The 17,536-nt window shown below is 43.5% G+C and overlaps 1 protein-coding gene across 2 annotated transcripts; it reads right to left on the bottom strand.

The window, feature by feature from the left end:
- Nucleotides 1-7,874: 7,874 nt before the first annotated feature.
- RLIM (ring finger protein, LIM domain interacting) lies at nt 7,875-17,017 on the bottom strand. Of its 2 annotated transcripts, none has more exons than XM_034063891.1 (3): nt 17,001-17,017; nt 13,782-13,970; nt 7,875-11,995 (listed from the first exon to the last, which is right to left on the bottom strand). In XM_034063891.1, exons 2-3 carry the CDS (start codon nt 13,948-13,950, stop codon nt 10,461-10,463), a joined length of 1,704 nt encoding a protein of 567 aa, XP_033919782.1. In that variant the 5' UTR covers nt 13,951-13,970; nt 17,001-17,017; the 3' UTR covers nt 7,875-10,460. The 2 variants fall into 2 exon arrangements, with proteins under 2 accessions (XP_033919782.1, XP_033919781.1); XM_034063890.1 differs by lacking the exon at nt 17,001-17,017 and adding an exon at nt 12,842-12,925.
- Nucleotides 17,018-17,536: the final 519 nt, after the last annotated feature.

Here is a 17,536-nt window from a genome sequence, read left to right as displayed (position 1 = left end):
AGTGCATCTCAACCCTTTTTCAAGTTAGGGATGTTTACTGCAAATAGGCTTTAAAACCAGGACCCACCAGGAGATAACAGCTGGTAAATAGAGATTCAAAGGGAATGAGAATACAGCAACAAGCTGCTCTGAAGGACTTGGTGCGGTGCATGCAGGGACACAGCTGCATCCCAGGCCTGAGAGTGGAAAACACCATGTGAGCATGTGGAGCTGCACAGAGCTTCATTTACAGGTAACACAGCAGCCAATGTGACCTGAATACTGCGATCATCCCTCCACATCAGGAGATGGTGCTGGGGGGTGTGATAACAGCAGGCTGCATACCCACAGAGACACCCAGAGAGGGATGGATGAGCCCATCACAGCCCATCTCTGCAAGCTCCAGGTAAATCAATGCATAGATACATATGTATAGATGTACCTCCAGAGGTGTGTTTGTGCATGTGCCCAGTGGGAATCCCCACTCAACCTCACTGCTGGTTGAGATCAAGGCTCTGACAGGCTCCTGGGGCTGGCTCTAATGGATGGAAAGCTGGAAAAGTGGGGAAAAAAGAGTGGTTTAGATCAGAACAAATCCCTGAGTTTTCCAGCAAACTGGAAAAGACCAAACCAAGCAACAGCAACCAAAAAAGGGTGTTTTCATTATCGTAACACAATAGTTAAGTGTTTATGTAGCTATTCATGCATTAACATTGCGAGAGCATGGATTAAAACAAGCTGATTCTAGATAATGGTTTACATTTGTACTTACAAAAGGCAACATTTACATGGATGTTTTATATCTTAAATGTGAACCACATGTCAATGTTTTAGGTTAATAGTTACAAATTACATATGGTTTTAGCTCTATGTGTATGTGAATGGCATATAGGGCATCTACAGCTCCATTTAGCTGTTACTGTTAATTTATACATGCATACTCTCACATATATACCCATGTATGGGTGCCAGTGGGGGAGGCTGACCACCTGCAAGTGGTTACTGGGCATCTGGGGGGGCTTTTTTGCTCCTCTCCCTGCAGGCTCTGGGCTGGGCTTGTTTTCTTTCATTGTCTTCTCCATCTGTTTTCCTTCTGCAGGACTCTTAAATATTATAATCCTTAAATAATAAATAAACCACCCAAACCCAGTCTGCAAATGCCTTTGAAGGAGGCATTGATGAGTGGCCCAAGTGTCTCTTTTTAATCATCTCTGCCTCTAAATGCAACTCCTTCCTAGAGCCATTGCTTTGCTGTCATTATGTAAAGCAATCAATCATTTGGGACCGATCCCTTCTCAGGGCTGTGCAGCTGCACCCATGCTCGGCAGGGATGGGAGGGCATTGACTTGGGGGGGTTTGGGATCCTCTGCCCCAAATGCAGTGCGAGGCATCCATCCCCAGGTCCTGGGATGTGTCAAAGAAGGGAAAGAACATGCTGGAGGGGATGAGCATTGGGGTGAGCTCGGGTTACGCTCGTATCCTTGAGGGTTGGGTCCCAGGGACTTTTCAAAACGCAATATGGGAAACCGCTTAATACTGGCAGCAGGGCAAAGCCAGGCAGGAAAAATGCATCTGTGCTTAGATCTAAGGCAAACAGCACAGTGGAGGCATGGAAGAAGGAGGAGAGGGGGGAGTGCAAGGTATGTGTGGCTGGGAGGCAGTGGACAGACCAGGCTCCCTGTGGTACCCAGGAGCCAGACCAAGGCCACCCCACAAGTGCAGGAACAGAGCAGCACATTGGGCTGCAAGAAGCACTGATTCCGTTTGGAGCCGTTTGCTGTTCATGCTGTATCCCGGCCGAGGCTTCGGGGTGTGCTGCCTTTTGATGCTGGCACAAGAGCTGCACCGAACAAGTCTCTCCCAGTCTCCTGCAGCCCCACTTGATCCCGCACTGGGAACACACACAGCATGGGGGCTTTTTCGGCAGGGTTGTGTAAACAGCCCCTCCTGTGGCTGCAGGGTGTGAGTGTGTGTGTGTGTGTCCCCATTGTCCTCACCTGCTCCAGCTACCACTCTACATGCAGCTCGGGTCAGGGTTGTGTGGTTATCATCCATTGCTGCTCATCCGGAGCATTGGCCAGGTGGGACCAGTGCCATGGCTGACCCTGCATCACCCCAAACCCATGGTCCCCAGGTCTCTTCTTCTGGACCTGCTTTGCACCCTCGTGACCCAACCCTGAGGATCCCCATGGTTTTCTTCTGCCCGTGTTCTTCTTCCACCTGTGTTGGTGTTTTTACCCACCCCACTCAGATGAGCACAGTTCAAAAGCCTTTTCCTTGTTCACCTTTACCTAGTTTTCCTTCAGTTTAATTCACCTCCTTTTTCCCTTCCCCTCTTCTGTCCTTCATCCCCCTCCATTATTTCCCATCCCCTGTCCTTCCTGTCCCCCACACATGTAGGGAAGATGGACAAGCAGCACTGCCAACAGCAACCAGCTTTTAGGGCATTTTCCAGCCTCCCACAGTATTTCAGTTTATTTAGATGCATCTTTACACATTAAAGCAAGAGGATGCCAAAGGTGCCAGCAGCAAAGACCGAGTCATTTCCAAGTTTATTTGGGATTTATCTAGGTTGTTTAGAAGTCAGAGCCTAAACTGTTCCTCCCACTGCAGATCCTCCTGCCTTTCGCTTGCCTGGTGCTGCTTCCCCTCGGCCAGCAGCGAGCGATGCTCCGTGCGGGTATGCAGCAATCCCACCTCCCTTCATGTCACAGATCCCTGCTCTGGGATCAGACGAACCCGCTCCTGAAATAGCTTCAAGAGCTTTCACACCCACAGCACCCTTCAGTATTAGAATCATAGAATAGTTAGGGTTGGAAAGGACCTCAAGATCATCCAGTTCCAACCCCCCTGCCATGGGCAGGGACACCTCACACTAAACTGTATCACCCAAGGCTCTGTCCAACCTGGCCTTGAACACTGCCAGGGATGGAGCATTCACAACCTCCCTGGGCAACCCATTCCAGTGCCTCACCACCCTCACAGGAAAGAATTTCTTCCTTAGATCCAGTCTAAACCTCTGCTGTTTAAGTTTCAACCCATTACCCCTTGTCCTATCACTACAGTCCCTAATGAACAGTCCCTCCCCAGCATCCCTGTAGGCTCCCTGCAGATACTGGAAGCTGCTATGAGGTCTCCACGCAGCCTTCTCTTCTCCAGGCTGAACAGCCCCAACTTTCTCAGCCTGTCTTCATACAGGAGGTGCTCCAGTCCCTGATCATTAGGCAGCCTGTGGGCAAGGTCTTGGTCTGGGATGGTGTCAGGGCTGTGAAGGGAAACGACCAGAGCCAAGAAACTGAGCCAGGCACTTTCCTGCCTCATGGCTTTTCATACAGGACCCATCACAATGAGCAAAGCTCCTGCTCCAGAGCAAAGAAGCAACAGCCTCGAACCTTGAGCCTGGAGGTATCACGTTCTGCAGATGCATCCATAGATATCAAACCAGGGCAAACAACAATCCCTGCTGACAACCGAGAGCCTGGCCAGTGTCCCTGCTGCTGCTACCATGGGAGAACCCACCACAACCCCCATAATCCGACTCCCAATGCTATCACAAGGATGCCGCCTCAGCCTTTTCCTTAAGAACCCAGGATGGTGCTGGTGTAGGGTGCCCACATCCAAGAAACCCTCAGCAAATATGGGAGGACTCCTGGTTTATGAAGTAATCATTGTTGAGGGGACTTGCCGCCTGCATTTCCACATGCTTGGCTGAACAGGGGATTTATTCAGGGGAACAGTTGGAGCATGCAGCACCAGCATCTCATTAGCGTCACAGACAATGCCCCTCCAGTTCAAGACTAAAAAGTAGGTTTAATTTTCCCTATATAACCTCATTGTAAGGGTTTAGGGAGCCACAACAGAGCTGAATATAAGTTTATTATATTAACAGCCCTGAAACAGGTTCAACTGCGCTTGAAGCAGCTGGGAAGGGTGAATGAGCAGCAGCCTTTTCTTTCCTCTCCTCCTCTGTTTCCAAGCCCTGGATCCCACTTCTTCCAGAAGAGCCCTTTTGGAGGTGAGAACCCCCCTGCATACATGGATACTCCTGCACTCCCATCACTCTGGGATGGACACGTTTGCCAAACACGACCTTTCTCCTCCCACCCAGCAGCAGGACCAGCAAAGGGCCAAACACATTCCCCTGTGAAGGTCTGGATCTGCCACAGACACGTGCCCTTAGGGCAGGACTAGTACAGTGTAAAAGGTTACAGGTCTAAGCACCAAAAGGGAGGAACAAGGTTATATAAAGTTTTACAGGCCAGGACAAAGACCTCAAATACATTAAAGAAAACAAACATAGGGATGAAGTCAGCCACACACGTGCTCCAAGGCTGGGTTGGACTCTAAGCAATTTGAGTCACAGAATCCCAGACTGGTTTGGGTTGGAAGGGACCTTAAAGCTCATCCAGTTCCAACCCCTGCCACAGGCAGGGACACCTTCCACTGGAGCAGCTGCTCCAAGCCCCTGTGTCCAACCTGGCCTTGAACACTGCCAGGGATGGGGCAGCCATTGGGGTTGATCGGCAGCTTTTAAGGAAGAAATATATAGAACCCAAACCAAAGGACTTCCTAAAGGGAGATGTGGGGCTGGAGAGAGCGACCTAGCAAAGAACTCCTGATACAGAGTGTGGGAACTGCTTCATGGATGAAGTCACCAAAGTAAGAGTTGACACCAACATTAAAGACTCAGTTTCAGATGGAACTGCACACTTGCAGAGCAAGGACAGACCACGGAGCTCAAGACAAAGCATATGGGAATGGGAGGGAAATAGAGACCACCCTTATCCAAGAGCTCTCCGTGTGGAAAGAGGGAACTGGAGCTGAATCCTGACTCAGTGCAACCTTGGAGAAGCCCACAGCTTTCCTCCTTACCCACCGAAGAGCAACACCCACAGTGCTGTTGAGCATCATGGCACCCAAAACACCGGGTGTTGCATTTCCAAGCTATCCATCACCTTCCTACCCTGCCTTGTTTTACTGTCATCACGCCCCTCGGGGGAGCTGAGGTGAGGGAAGCTGATAATGAAGATGCCTTCCCACACCCTGAAAAATTCCCTTCCCACTCAAGTCTTTGCACGTACATCAGCTACTGACTTTAGGATGGTTTTAGATCCTCATGAAAGCCACTGAACACTGTGGTTTTAGGGAGACTCAGCCCTGATGACTGGGCCCTGGTACTGGCGGCATCCATAGGAGTCACTGCTATGACCCAACAGACCACGTGCAGACACTGCTTTGGTATCTCACATCATCCACTGACAGATTTACACCAGGCTGGGACAGTGTGATCTGTTGCTTCAGTTTTATGTAGCAAGGAGCAATAAATCCTTCCAAGAAGCCAACTCTACCATTCTGGCGCCTTCCTTTCTGCCCAGCCTCAAGCGAAAAAGCCTATGGAAGAAATAGATTCCTACCACATCCACCATTGTTCACTCCAGCACATTCCCACCATAAGAAGGACAAACCCAAGGAGTGATGATCAAGCACAAAATGAACAATTCATGCATTTTATTGAGTCTATTTAAATTTGCATTATGACATCTTACATAGGGAACAAACTCCTCCTAAATGTTAGCTAGCAAATCTGGTCAAACTCTTGTCCCATGACCTCAGAGTACCATTTAGTATTAAACATGTCCAGTAGAAACAGATGTAAAGCACTGTACAAAAGAAAAAAGGGGAAAATAAGGAAAAATAAAGAAACCTGTTATATTCTCAGTGGAATTGAGGGCTTCCAAACCAACAGCCTTACTAACAGGTAGTGAAATGCAGGAAGAGGCCTCGGTATTTTAGCTTAAGGGAACAAAACCAGATGAAACAATCAAAAGAAACTCAATGGCATGTTTTCCCATTAAAAAAAAAGACAAGATAAAGATGTATCTTCTATCAAAAGGAGGTTGGGAAAGCCCTGGTATAACAGATGAAAACACAAGTTTTATGTACTTTAAGTCAGTTACCCTTGATTCTCTCTCCACCCTCCTCCTTCCCTCCCTAGCCAAACAAACAAAAAGCCCAGTGTATGTGAGGGTGGGAAATAGTCTGAATTTGTTACAAATTCCCCTAACGTGGCTCCAGGCCAAGCCTCATCCAAAGCACCTCCTGCTGGGAGAAGGCAGAGGCGCAGGCAGGCTTTGCCCTAACCACTGAACCTCACCAGCTCCATGTGTACTACACACCCTTCCCTGAACAGGGAGCAAGGGTGGTCAGTGAGAAAAACAAGACATCAGTTATGTGAACATATATTGAAACATATATATGTGAACATTAATGAAAAGCATCCCAACCTAACCGTAAGGCTGTGGCTAAGCCAACATGATGCTTTGTATCATAGTGTGATGGTGAAGATCATGCTGGGAGATTCAGAAACTCCCTCGTTGCACTGTTAAAAGGCAGAGACCCATGGTCAGACTGTAACTGCATTCCTCTTCTCATCACATCAGATCCTCATCATTAGGAGAGCACAGGGAACCTCCTCTTTGTGTAGGCAACCATTTGGAGATAAACATGGATACAGATACACCAGGAAACATCACTTGGACTTGCCACATTTGCATAATCCAGCCAAGTGACAGAAAACTGGAGTGACAGCCATTGTGGTCCATTGTGCCAACTGTGGTGGGAACTCCATTCATCTGCAAGTGGGCACAATGGACAATTCCAGCTCCTTCAGCACTGCTGGGATATTCGTGTCAGTGCAGCTGCTGCACCTGCACATCCAGCCGCCTTACAAAAGGTCATTTATTGAGCAATGTGCACTACCTACACCAATCAAATCATTTTTAAAGGAGATCAATTCACTGCCTACAACTCCTCTGCAATAGAAACCCCAATCTGTGCAAAGAGAAACGTAACAAACCCCAGGAGTACCTTCACAGCCTTTTAATGGACTAAGCCCCAGTTAAAAAGAATGCAAGCACCCAAAACTCTGTATTGGTTCATAATCTGAGTTAAACTATCAAACATGCTGTTAAATAACAAAACCACTGTGCGTTCTTCTCTGCTTTGGCCTTGTGACTTGCTGTGTATTAAGGTCCTGTTGGTACAAGGAGGAAAGGAATTAAGCTCTCACACCAGACAAGATATTCCCAGCAGGAGCGTGGATGGTTTAGCAGTGTGACAAAGCCACCATGATAACTACTGAAGGGAGCAATAACAAAGAACTCCCTTCAAAAATAAAGCCACAGCCTTCAGTGTGAAAGGAACCACGCTGCTCTGAGCAGGATTCTGTGCTCGGAGCAAGGAAGGCTGAGAGAGGCTCCCACACGGTGGCACTGCAAACCAGGCAGCAGAGGCAGCCAGGCAGCCTCTGCCTCCTCACTCCCTAGTGCTGTACAAGGCCTTTGAACATAACATTAGCCATTTTAACCCTTCTGTGGCTACAGGCAGGAGTTAACATGGCTGGATCCCTGCATGAAATTGTTACCTAAGGGACGGGTTCAAACTTAAACAGGGGAAATTTAGACTGGATATAAGGATGAAGTTCTTGACTGTAAGGGTGGTGAGGCACTGGAATGGGCTGCCCAAAGAAGTTGTGAATGCTCCATCCCTGGCAGTGTTCAAGGCCAGGCTGGATGAAGCCTTGGGCGATATGGTTTAGTGTGAGGTGTCCCTGTCCATGGTGGGTGGGTTGGAACTGGATGATCTTAAGGTCCTTTCCAACCCTACCTATTCTGTGATTCTAAGATTAAGTGGCAAGTACAAATTCACATTAGCAAAATGATCCATAAGCTGTAAAATAGGCTAATTGTGAACCCTGTTATATTAAGAACATCCTTCATATTTGGTTAGCAACCCAAGAGTTAACACCAGCTTTTTCTAACTCCCATCTAACTTCAGAAGAATAGAAGTTGAATTACCAGAGGCCAACAGATGACTCAGCTACAAAAAAAGAGGTCTTTGCTGTATCAGCAATTTAATTCTGCCAACTCCTCCAGCCATCACACAAGAACTCCCCCCAGCACCTTCATGAGCACGCTCAGCACTGGAAAAGGCATAGAAAACATTGAGAACACTCAAGGTCTCCTGACCTGAGATTAAATTATTTGTTCTTGGTACCATTTGGGAAACCTCCAATATTTTATTAGTTGCTATTGTTACAGAAAGATAAAATGTTAAGGCATGCCACTATTAAGCTATAACAAAACTGTAAAGTTGATTCTACCAATGTGAACAGTTACTGGAAACTCAGACCGTTAAAAAGAAAGCTATGTTGAATGACAGGTATCACAGCCGTGCTTCACATTGATTTGCACCAGTGGGCTCCTTTCTTTCTGGTTACCAGTTAGTCCTCAGAGATGTACATCAGGTTTTGAAATCTACCATGATATTCACATAAAGAGGGTTTTTTCTCCTTCCAATTCTATGCTCCGTAAGTCGGTAAAGCTACTGGAAACTGCAACTGATAGTGTATGCATTTGCAACGTGAAGGCTACTAGAAGAAATTCAGAAGTATTATTTTGTTGAGGAAATTTTGGCATAGAGAGTCCAGCACCTGAAACAGCTCATTTCCAATTACACAGTGATGCATGTCAAGAGGGAAAAATGCAAACCCCACAAGCTTATTGATTCGTCTGTTCAAGAAGAACGCACGCAGGAAGCCCCACCAGGAGGAAAGTCAGCTCAAGAGCCAGTCAGGGTTTCCCACTGAACCAAGCACCACAAAATGCACACGTAGGAAAACTTTGGAATTTTGGGACATTGTGGAATCATTAACTAGCTGATGAGATGTTCAAATGGCTTCGAGCAGAGACTACAGTTTATGCAACCACCACTGTAAAACACCAAATGTGTTTTAATTAGGAAAAGAAAAAAAGAGATAAGCCAGCTTTGGTTTTATCATGTGAGGAACAAGCATGATTCCCACAGAGCCAGCAAGAGCAGTTCATATCCCTCAGCAACTACTGCCCTGGAGTCCAAATACATATTGCTTTCCCTGTCACATGCAAAAGCCAGAAAATAATCATTACAGAATAGAACAAAACTGATCATTGAGGGTGAAGGATCTTTTCCCTGATACAGATGAGCTGAGGTACGTTCTCCAATTCTCCATTTCAATGTCACACACAATTTAAAACGTAAATTAATCCCATTTTAATATGTCCAATAGGAGCATAAAGAGTTTTGATATTCTTAGCCCTGGCTGCACAGTTAAGTGTAATCCCATAATCAATTATCATTTTCAAATTTAATCTAACTCTGATAATAGCTTCCAGTTAACACTTGAGTTATTTTCCTGTGGCTCTGAAGTCACAGGCTACTAACACTGGATGTATCAGCATGTTCACTCAACAGATGCAGAGGATGCCAATATAATCAGAAGTGTTAGGGAAGAAAAAAACCTAACCCTGTCAATACGTATTTGCTGAACAGTTACAGACAGTTGCCTCCAAAATTCGAAGTTGATAGAAAATGAAGCATAAACCTCATTGAATGAACTGGTACATACTGGTTTGTAGTATCATGTATTAGCAACCATACCAAGCAATAACCAGCCACTCCACTAGAATAATCTCCTTTTTGGTGGCATTTCCAAGCCAAAACACTGCAATTATAACATTTAATTTCCATTTTTTTAATGCAATTAAGATGTCTAATTCAATTGGGTTTATATTACAGTAGCTGTTCACATAAATAGTACAGATATGCACTGCTCTTGACAGGTACACAGTCACAAAAGCAGCTCTCTCGTATTTAGTTTGCTCTCTGTGTGGTGGGTTTTGTATGAAAAGCATTCTTGATTTCTAAGCATGGTACAATTTTAATTCTTAATGCGTTAGTACAACAGTGCATTGGAAAAGTACTGAGCTCCTACAAAAAAGCTTTACAATTTTAAAACAGATTTTTTTTCTTCTTTATTTAAACAAGCATAGGCAATTCTTATATTTCCACAACAAGATAAATATCCCAGTTAAGCTAACAGCTCATCCTACAGCGTGTCATAGTGATGGGGAAAGGGTTAACTAACATTAGTGTTATTTACACAGACATGTCCAATATCAACCCAGGATGAAACTTAAAAGTAGGTTCAAGTGTGCAATTAAGTTCACATCATTCTTTCAGATAGTTGGATTTCTTGCAAAAACTCCTCCTTGATTCAAGTACATTTAGCTGGGATGACTTCTCCAAGAACTCCTCATAAGCACAATCTTGAGGACGTAACGTTTATTGGACTGGGATGGCAGGGGCTGGGTGGGAGAAAGAACTTAATACTCTTCACAAAGAAAAAGAAAGTATGTTTAAGTGAGTAGATGTCTTTGGACAAGTGAAATTTAACACCCAAACTGACTAAATCTCAAAAACTCTAATTAAAGAAACTTTCCAATTTTAAAAGCTTGAATTCAGAGAAAAGGCTTTCATGAGGGAAGATTCACTCCAAGTCATTACTATACATTGAGGTACCACTCAAAAAGTGGCCATAAAGGAAGTGACTTCTTTGCCCATCACTATCACACTAGCTGCTTGGCCATAAATCCAGATCTCATTTAGACAACACTCTCTCTGTTACCGGAAGCTAAGACTGCTCTGCGACAAATGGGACAAGTGGAATTCTCCGATAACCAGCGATCAATGCAGTGGACGTGATACTCGTGTGAACAAGGCAGCTTCCGGAGCTTGTTGCCTTCCGTGTACTCGGTAATACACACACTACAGGTTTTCAGAGCATCGCTCTCACCAAAATTCCTCATTGCTAGGTTGTCAATTTGTTCTTTGGTGAGTCCTCTTGGTTGGTCATCATCATCTTCATTTAGCAGGAAAAACTGTGCTAGGCTAAGGAATGGGAGAGAACCACTTTCTTCAAATGTGACTGAACCCCTTGTATTCCGACCTTCCCGCCTGGCACCAGATGTTGAACCACCTTCATTGCCACCTTCATACACCTCCCCTGAGCTAACATCTGTATTTTCATTGCCTGAAGTACCACCACCTCCATTCTGTGGCTCAGAAGCATCCACATTCTGATTTGGAGTTGGGCCATTAGGGTCTGCATCGCTATCACTATACATAAAGTAACTCAGCTCTCCAAAGCCTGTCATTATCTGCCTTAGCATAGTCTGAATAGCAACTGATGTAGTCTCACTTAAGCCTGTATTTAAGATCCTACGGATTGGAATCCTAATGGTACTGACATAAGTTCTCACTCCAGCCCTTTCTGAACGTGAAAACGTGCGCCTAAACCCTCCCCGTTCACTTTCATAGGTGACAGTGTTGTTGGGTGTTTGGGACCTGGACCGAGTTCTGTTGGCTATGCTGTCTCTTTGCCGATACTCTCCTGGACGAACTCTTCTCACCTGAAGATCAAGCACTATGGTAGGAGGCCTCTGCCCAGGAGCTGCAGACTCACTGGTACCATTAGTTTCTGAAGAGCCTGCTGCTTGAGGAGCAGGTCTTGTTTCAGGGCTTGAAAACAGAACTGCATTTTCACTTGGCATCTCAGTCCCCACTGCATGCTGCCTTAAAGTCACATGCTGCCTAGTTCTAGAGCTTCCCTCGACTTCATTCACTGAGGAGTGGTCAAGTGTTTGAGATGATGTATTGTGATGAGACCTGCGAGGAGTCTCACTAACTGGATTAATAGGTGACCTACTTCTATCAGTCCTAGCCCGCGTTCTCCGCTGTTCTGGACTCCTACTTCTTGCTCTCCTCTGCCCTCTAGGAGGGGAAGCTTCCTCAGTTGTTAGCTCCTCTGAAGTGCTCCTTTCTGATCCAGGCTGCCTTACGGATGGCGATTCGGACCTTGGAATTTCAGAGTCACTTTGGCTGTTTTCCAAATCCTCCCCACTGGAAGGCTCTAGAGATGGCTCATTCTCAGTTTCTGGATTTGTGTTCCCATTATTACGGTTGACATTTATTTCCAAACTGAATCTGAAGTCACCACTATTGGGGTTAGTCCGGCTCACTGCTCTCCAAGACTGGTTTCCTCGTTGCCCACTTCGTGTTGTATTTCCAGTCTGTCGGACTGAATTAAGCCAGTCTATTATAGAATCTCCATTTGAAACATCTTCTGCGGACTCTGCACCTGTGAAAAAGACAGGGAACTACCAACATTAGAGTACTGAGCTAATTTTGGAGCGATCTTTTCCAAGAACATAATTGCTTAGTTTAACAAGTGACAATTTAGAAGTGCTTAATCCTATCAAGTACTATTGTGGTTTCACACGTAGCATTACAATTCTTAGCTACCAGAGCTCTTTTAAGGGAGCAGGAGTGGACATTTTACTAGTAAGTACAGATAGGCTGCAGCCAGCACATAGCAAGCAAGTCATCAAAATAACACACTGTCTATCATTAAATGAATGGAAAGTCACATTTCAGGTGCCTTAACACATCAATATTCTGTGTTTTCCTTTCCAGACAATTAGATGATCTATCGACCGCTAAATAGACAATTACAGTTTATCTTGACCCTTCAGTTGAAGAATAGCTTTACAGCAAATCTATCTCACCAAAGAATGAATCCCAGTGGTAAGCTCCAAGTGTCCTCCACCAATCTCTATAGAAGGGGGATAAAAGCAATGTACCATCTTTGGAAGGGAAGAATGGTGACTAAAAAGAGAAGGATTGCCAACGAGCATCCCAGAAGGGAGCACACAGGAAGACAACCTCTGAAAACAAAGAAAGAAAAACTAAAAGAAAACAAAACCAAACCTAAATCAAACTTTATCTTGATACCAGTAACAGATTCGTTATGAGTGAAATCTGTCCCAGACTGACCTCTGCAGCAGGTATCAGACATAATGTTCACTTAGCTCCAAACCAAAGCTCACCTTGCACCTGCCTAGGCTTAACTTGTTCCACTCCTGCACTCAAGTTAAGGTCCGTATGGGGTGCTAAAGTTAAGAGTTTTCACAAATACTGTATATACCTCTATTCTCATCACTGTTTTGCTGTGGCGGACCTTCTTTAACTTGGTGTAGCCTTCTCAGCAACTCTTCTTCAGTAATTTCACCTTAGAAAATAAGCAAAATTTTCCAAAAATATTTCCAAATCATATGTATGTATGGCAAGCATTATCAAAAGCTTCTAAAGAAGGTACAAGCCACTGCTTGTCTTTTTGTCTAATTAAATCCTGCCATAATGAGACTGCCAAGCAGGTTGCTAAGGGGAAGTTCCAACACTTCAGCACGACTGTCCCAAGTAAGTTTTGCTGAAGTAGAAAGATCCAACAGTTTCAACCTATTCAAGACAGATGTGCTTTCTGGTTCTGTAACCTCTGCAACTTATTAGCAACTGTTGTCAACCTATACCAATTAAATGGCTGTCCAGAGTAAAATATTTAGAATAACACCTTCACAAGCATGAAAAAATGTTTAGATTAGTTCAAGCAATGTTTTAAATTAGAACTGGTTTGAATTGGGTATCATCCTATAAAGAGTCGATTTAAAGTATTAAGTCAATTGAAAACTGACATTAAAATGCCCATGCAGAATCTCACACCAAACTACTTACCCTAATTACAAACTCTTAACTCACCAGTACAAAACTTTTACATAGATGCTTAAGGGAGATTACTTTTCAATCAAAAATGTCTAAGGGTCCACAACTGGAACAACTCTGGGTGCTCCCACCAAGTTGTGTAAACACTAGGCTTTCGTATCTGATGAACCCACATCCTGACTACCTCTCCAATAGTCAGGGGACCACTCAAATTTGAATATGCACAAATCAGCAAGAAGCTACTTCCTACCATGGAACACAACTGCAGCACACAAACTAAATGGGTGAAACAGTTTCAGGAGAACAGAAAATGACACAAATCACCTACAAGCAATCCTTGCAAATGTACACACACAGGCATTACCTACCTGGTGTTCCTAGCAAATTGTTGTCTCTCATAAGCCTGTAGTCCTCTTCACTCAGGTTGTTTACAAACTGATAGAAAGCTTCTTCTCGATCTAACCGATCCAGCTGCCTCTGACGCTGTGCTTCCGATTGATCGATATTCCCTTTATCACTAGAATCTGAGCTTTCCATCTTGATGAATGGAAGAGTACCTAAAAAGGAAAAACAAACCCTTTATCCAGTGTAGTGAAACACAGGCATGGAATTTTGGCTTATTTACTACTGTCTTCATTATCCTTAAACTGGGGGAAGAAGTAGGTTATTAATGAAGCTTCAGTTAAGATGAAATACATAACTGCAAGGGATCAAAAGCGAAATCATTCTCCAAGCATAAACCTCTTCATGAAACACAAAATCTATGCCCATCAATAAAGGAGGAAGTATAAACACATGGAATATCATCAGCCATAACCCTTAGTCCATCTTTACATTTACTTAGTTAACTTGGTGTCCAGGACACTGCTTTTTAGCATACAATATTCCTAATACTGCAATTGCCTCCCAAAGCATACCTTACAGTGCCATACCAATACAAGGCATAAGCCATCCTTGATCACACCCTCTAAAAGAGCACAGGATTATACATTTATTGCTTCTTCCTACCTGCTGCAACAAACACCCTCTTCACCATCCAGGTGAATTTTAACAGAATTAAGTGGTTTATGAAGAATTCAAATACAGAAGATGAAGATGCTACAAAACATCATGTGTCCTATTCATTTCCTCAAGAAAGGAAAAGGGTTTGTAAAACCAACTTTACAGTTTTAAGTCAGGAGAAGAATTTGCTTGCAAGTTTTAGCATTTACTGAATTATTAATATTGCTAACTAAAATTCCCAGGACAAAACTCCACAGCTTATATCAGATATAATTCCCAATACAAAGAGGTGTCTTCTATATTCCATATTTTTAACTATAACCTTATCCTCCTTGGTTTTCATTTGCATGAGATAATTGACAATGTCTCAAAAAATTATTGATGAATGCTATGTCTATATTTGATAAATATTCTAACACAAGACATGCAAAGCAGGAGACATTCTGACACTAGTTGCACTATGCAAATATATCAAATGAAGTTAAAATAATAACTAGTTTCCTTAATCACTATGCTTCGCTATTCACAACATCAAGAATTTTGCTCTACAACTGGTAGAATCTAGTTACTCAGAGAGGTGATTAGCAAGCTAATCCTCTGCATGCTAAAAAGCTCTGCAATAACATTCCCCATCAGAAAACATTCCTTTCATTTAAACCATACTTCATGTGACACAAAATACTGGAAGAATAAAGCTTTTCTGCTTCTCACTGGAACGTTTCCAACACTTCGACATCTGTCTAGTGCAAAAAGCATCTTTTCTGGGTTTGTCAGCACAGCTGTCAAGTCAAGACTGCCCACAGTTTACATTAGTGCTTCTCCACAGAAGAGCAGCACCACACACTCTCCAGGGGCACTTTATTTCAGCTGCTATTGAGAAAATTAAAGTGCACTGAAAACCTCAGTGTGTAACAGTACAAGAATTCCAGAGGATGGAGCATCTCATTATTGCAGACGTGTAAATTATAAAATAGCTGCTCCAATCCTCTATGTCTTCAATTCTGACACAGTAAAACTCACTTGTAAGTTAGTCACACTACAGCATAAGTGACCTGTTGCCACCCAGTAATACAGTCTGCAAGGCTACTGGTGTTATTTGGTTCTGTGAATTTCTGTCATTTTACCAATTAGGCTTATTTCTGACCTTTTTATCAGTATGTAGCAGCAACCTCTAGGGTTGCTACTGTTTAAACTGGAAGCCTATCAGCTTTCTCTGCATTTCTAAATCTCCAGTGCAATCTGAAGATGTCATGGCCTGTCTGAAGACTCGCATGTGACATGCTGTCAAATGAACCCTCTCACAGTGGAAGTTGTGCAATGGTTTCAGCAGGTACATTCAGCTCTGACTGGGCTCAGTGATGAAATCTGTATGCCCTTCAAATCTCAGACGTATTTCTAATGAGAACATAGCTTGGCTTGAAACTCAAACAACTTTTTACAAGCTTTCTGTAACAGAATTATGATTCCAAGTAACTTCATTTAAAGACACAGTCATTCCAAGAAGACACCAGAAACACAAAGACAGCTGCTTTTAAAGGAAACAGCTGAATAAAGCCGTAAGTAGAATGAGGCTCTCATCCAAACTGAAGCCTTGAAAGAGGTACAAGTTCTCCAGGGATACACATCAAAACTAACCAACATTCCCTTTTTTAGGACAACAATAAAAAAAAAAGCTGACAGTAAAATTAGGAAAATAAGGGAATGTATTAAGATGCTATGGGATGGAAGCAGCACAAAGTTGCGTAAAATATTTTCCCCCTAGTAACTGCCGCCTTGGTATTTACTGACTTGAAAACACATAGAATATCTTCATAAAGATGGCAGTATTAACATATTTGTAAGCATTACACTAATTCGACAACAGCTTTTAAGAAAGAAAACGGCACTATGCACACAAAACATGACATGTTTACTGCTTATGCTTTGAAATTTTCCTTTTAACTGCAAATTCCAGTGCTTGAAAGGCACCTTAACTATGTAATGCCTACTGGATTCAAATACATTTGCCTATTCCATTTCAAAAAATTAAGGGGCACCATTCCTGGTCATGGAAAATAGGAGTTTCTAAAGAAGCTTCAGAACATGTGAAGTATGTGTGCGTGGGGAAATAAATATCTTCTTTACCCCTAGAGTGATGTACACTTTAATAGGTGATGCTTTAGGAAATGCTCAAAGTCTTACTGATTTACAAGTTTGCTCCTCTTCTCTCCTCCATCATCTCAGCTCTTCCCCCCGAACCATAAAATCAGCTCTCGGTCAAGACTGAAAAGATGCTATCGCTAAGAAAAAAAGCTGCACAAGTAGGATCTTGGATTAAGAATTTAATTTACATTAGGACTATTTTTACTAGTGACAAACTCGCTGTGTTTTCCTTTTGCTAGCTTCTGCAATAGATTACACTCGCCCACCATACCCCAATTCCATGCTGTTTAGTTTCAATGTCCTAGGAATGCAATGAATCTCTATGGGATGTTTACACAATAGAAATACAGAAACACATATATGTGCATCAGCACCTTCTCTCTAACTTACTATTGACAGCAATCTACCCCAAGGCTTCTGCTACTTTCTGCCTTTTCACTCACCACTCAGCTCATTGTCCACGTTGTCCTTTTCAAGCTTCATCTCTCACACCACTGCAGAGCTCTACCCTACCAGACTGAACTTACTAGAATATTTAGACTACTACTGCCTCAGCATGACCCCATAGATCCCATCTGGCTGTAGCACGGGATCACCATGGTGGCAGTTACGGTATCAACTCCTTCCTATTTTAGCATGGTACAGTAGTGCAGAAATAACATGTCCCTCACTCAGGAGTCTGCTCTCAGCTCATACACGGCAGAAAATTAAGACCATCTTAAGGAAGCCAACTACAGTAACACAGGGAAACCCAACAAGTATACTATTACCTTACAACAAAGCAACCAAAATTTGATTATCTAATAAGCAGGTACGCTTCAACTCTGTTTCTCCTAGGGGTTTAGTTCAACTCAGAGGAAAACTTTGTTCTTAGCCAAGTTAAAAGATTCACAATTTCCTTCTTTACTATCCTTCCTTGTCAGCAGAGAGTTGACAAAGGGTGGGGAAGGTCATGTCTATGAGCAGGAAGTCCAGATCT

The sequence above is a fragment of the Melopsittacus undulatus genome, chromosome 6 (assembly GCF_012275295.1).
Source record: "Melopsittacus undulatus isolate bMelUnd1 chromosome 6, bMelUnd1.mat.Z, whole genome shotgun sequence".
Taxonomy (NCBI): domain Eukaryota; kingdom Metazoa; phylum Chordata; class Aves; order Psittaciformes; family Psittaculidae; genus Melopsittacus; species Melopsittacus undulatus.
This window is presented reverse-complemented; position numbering and strand designations above follow the sequence as displayed.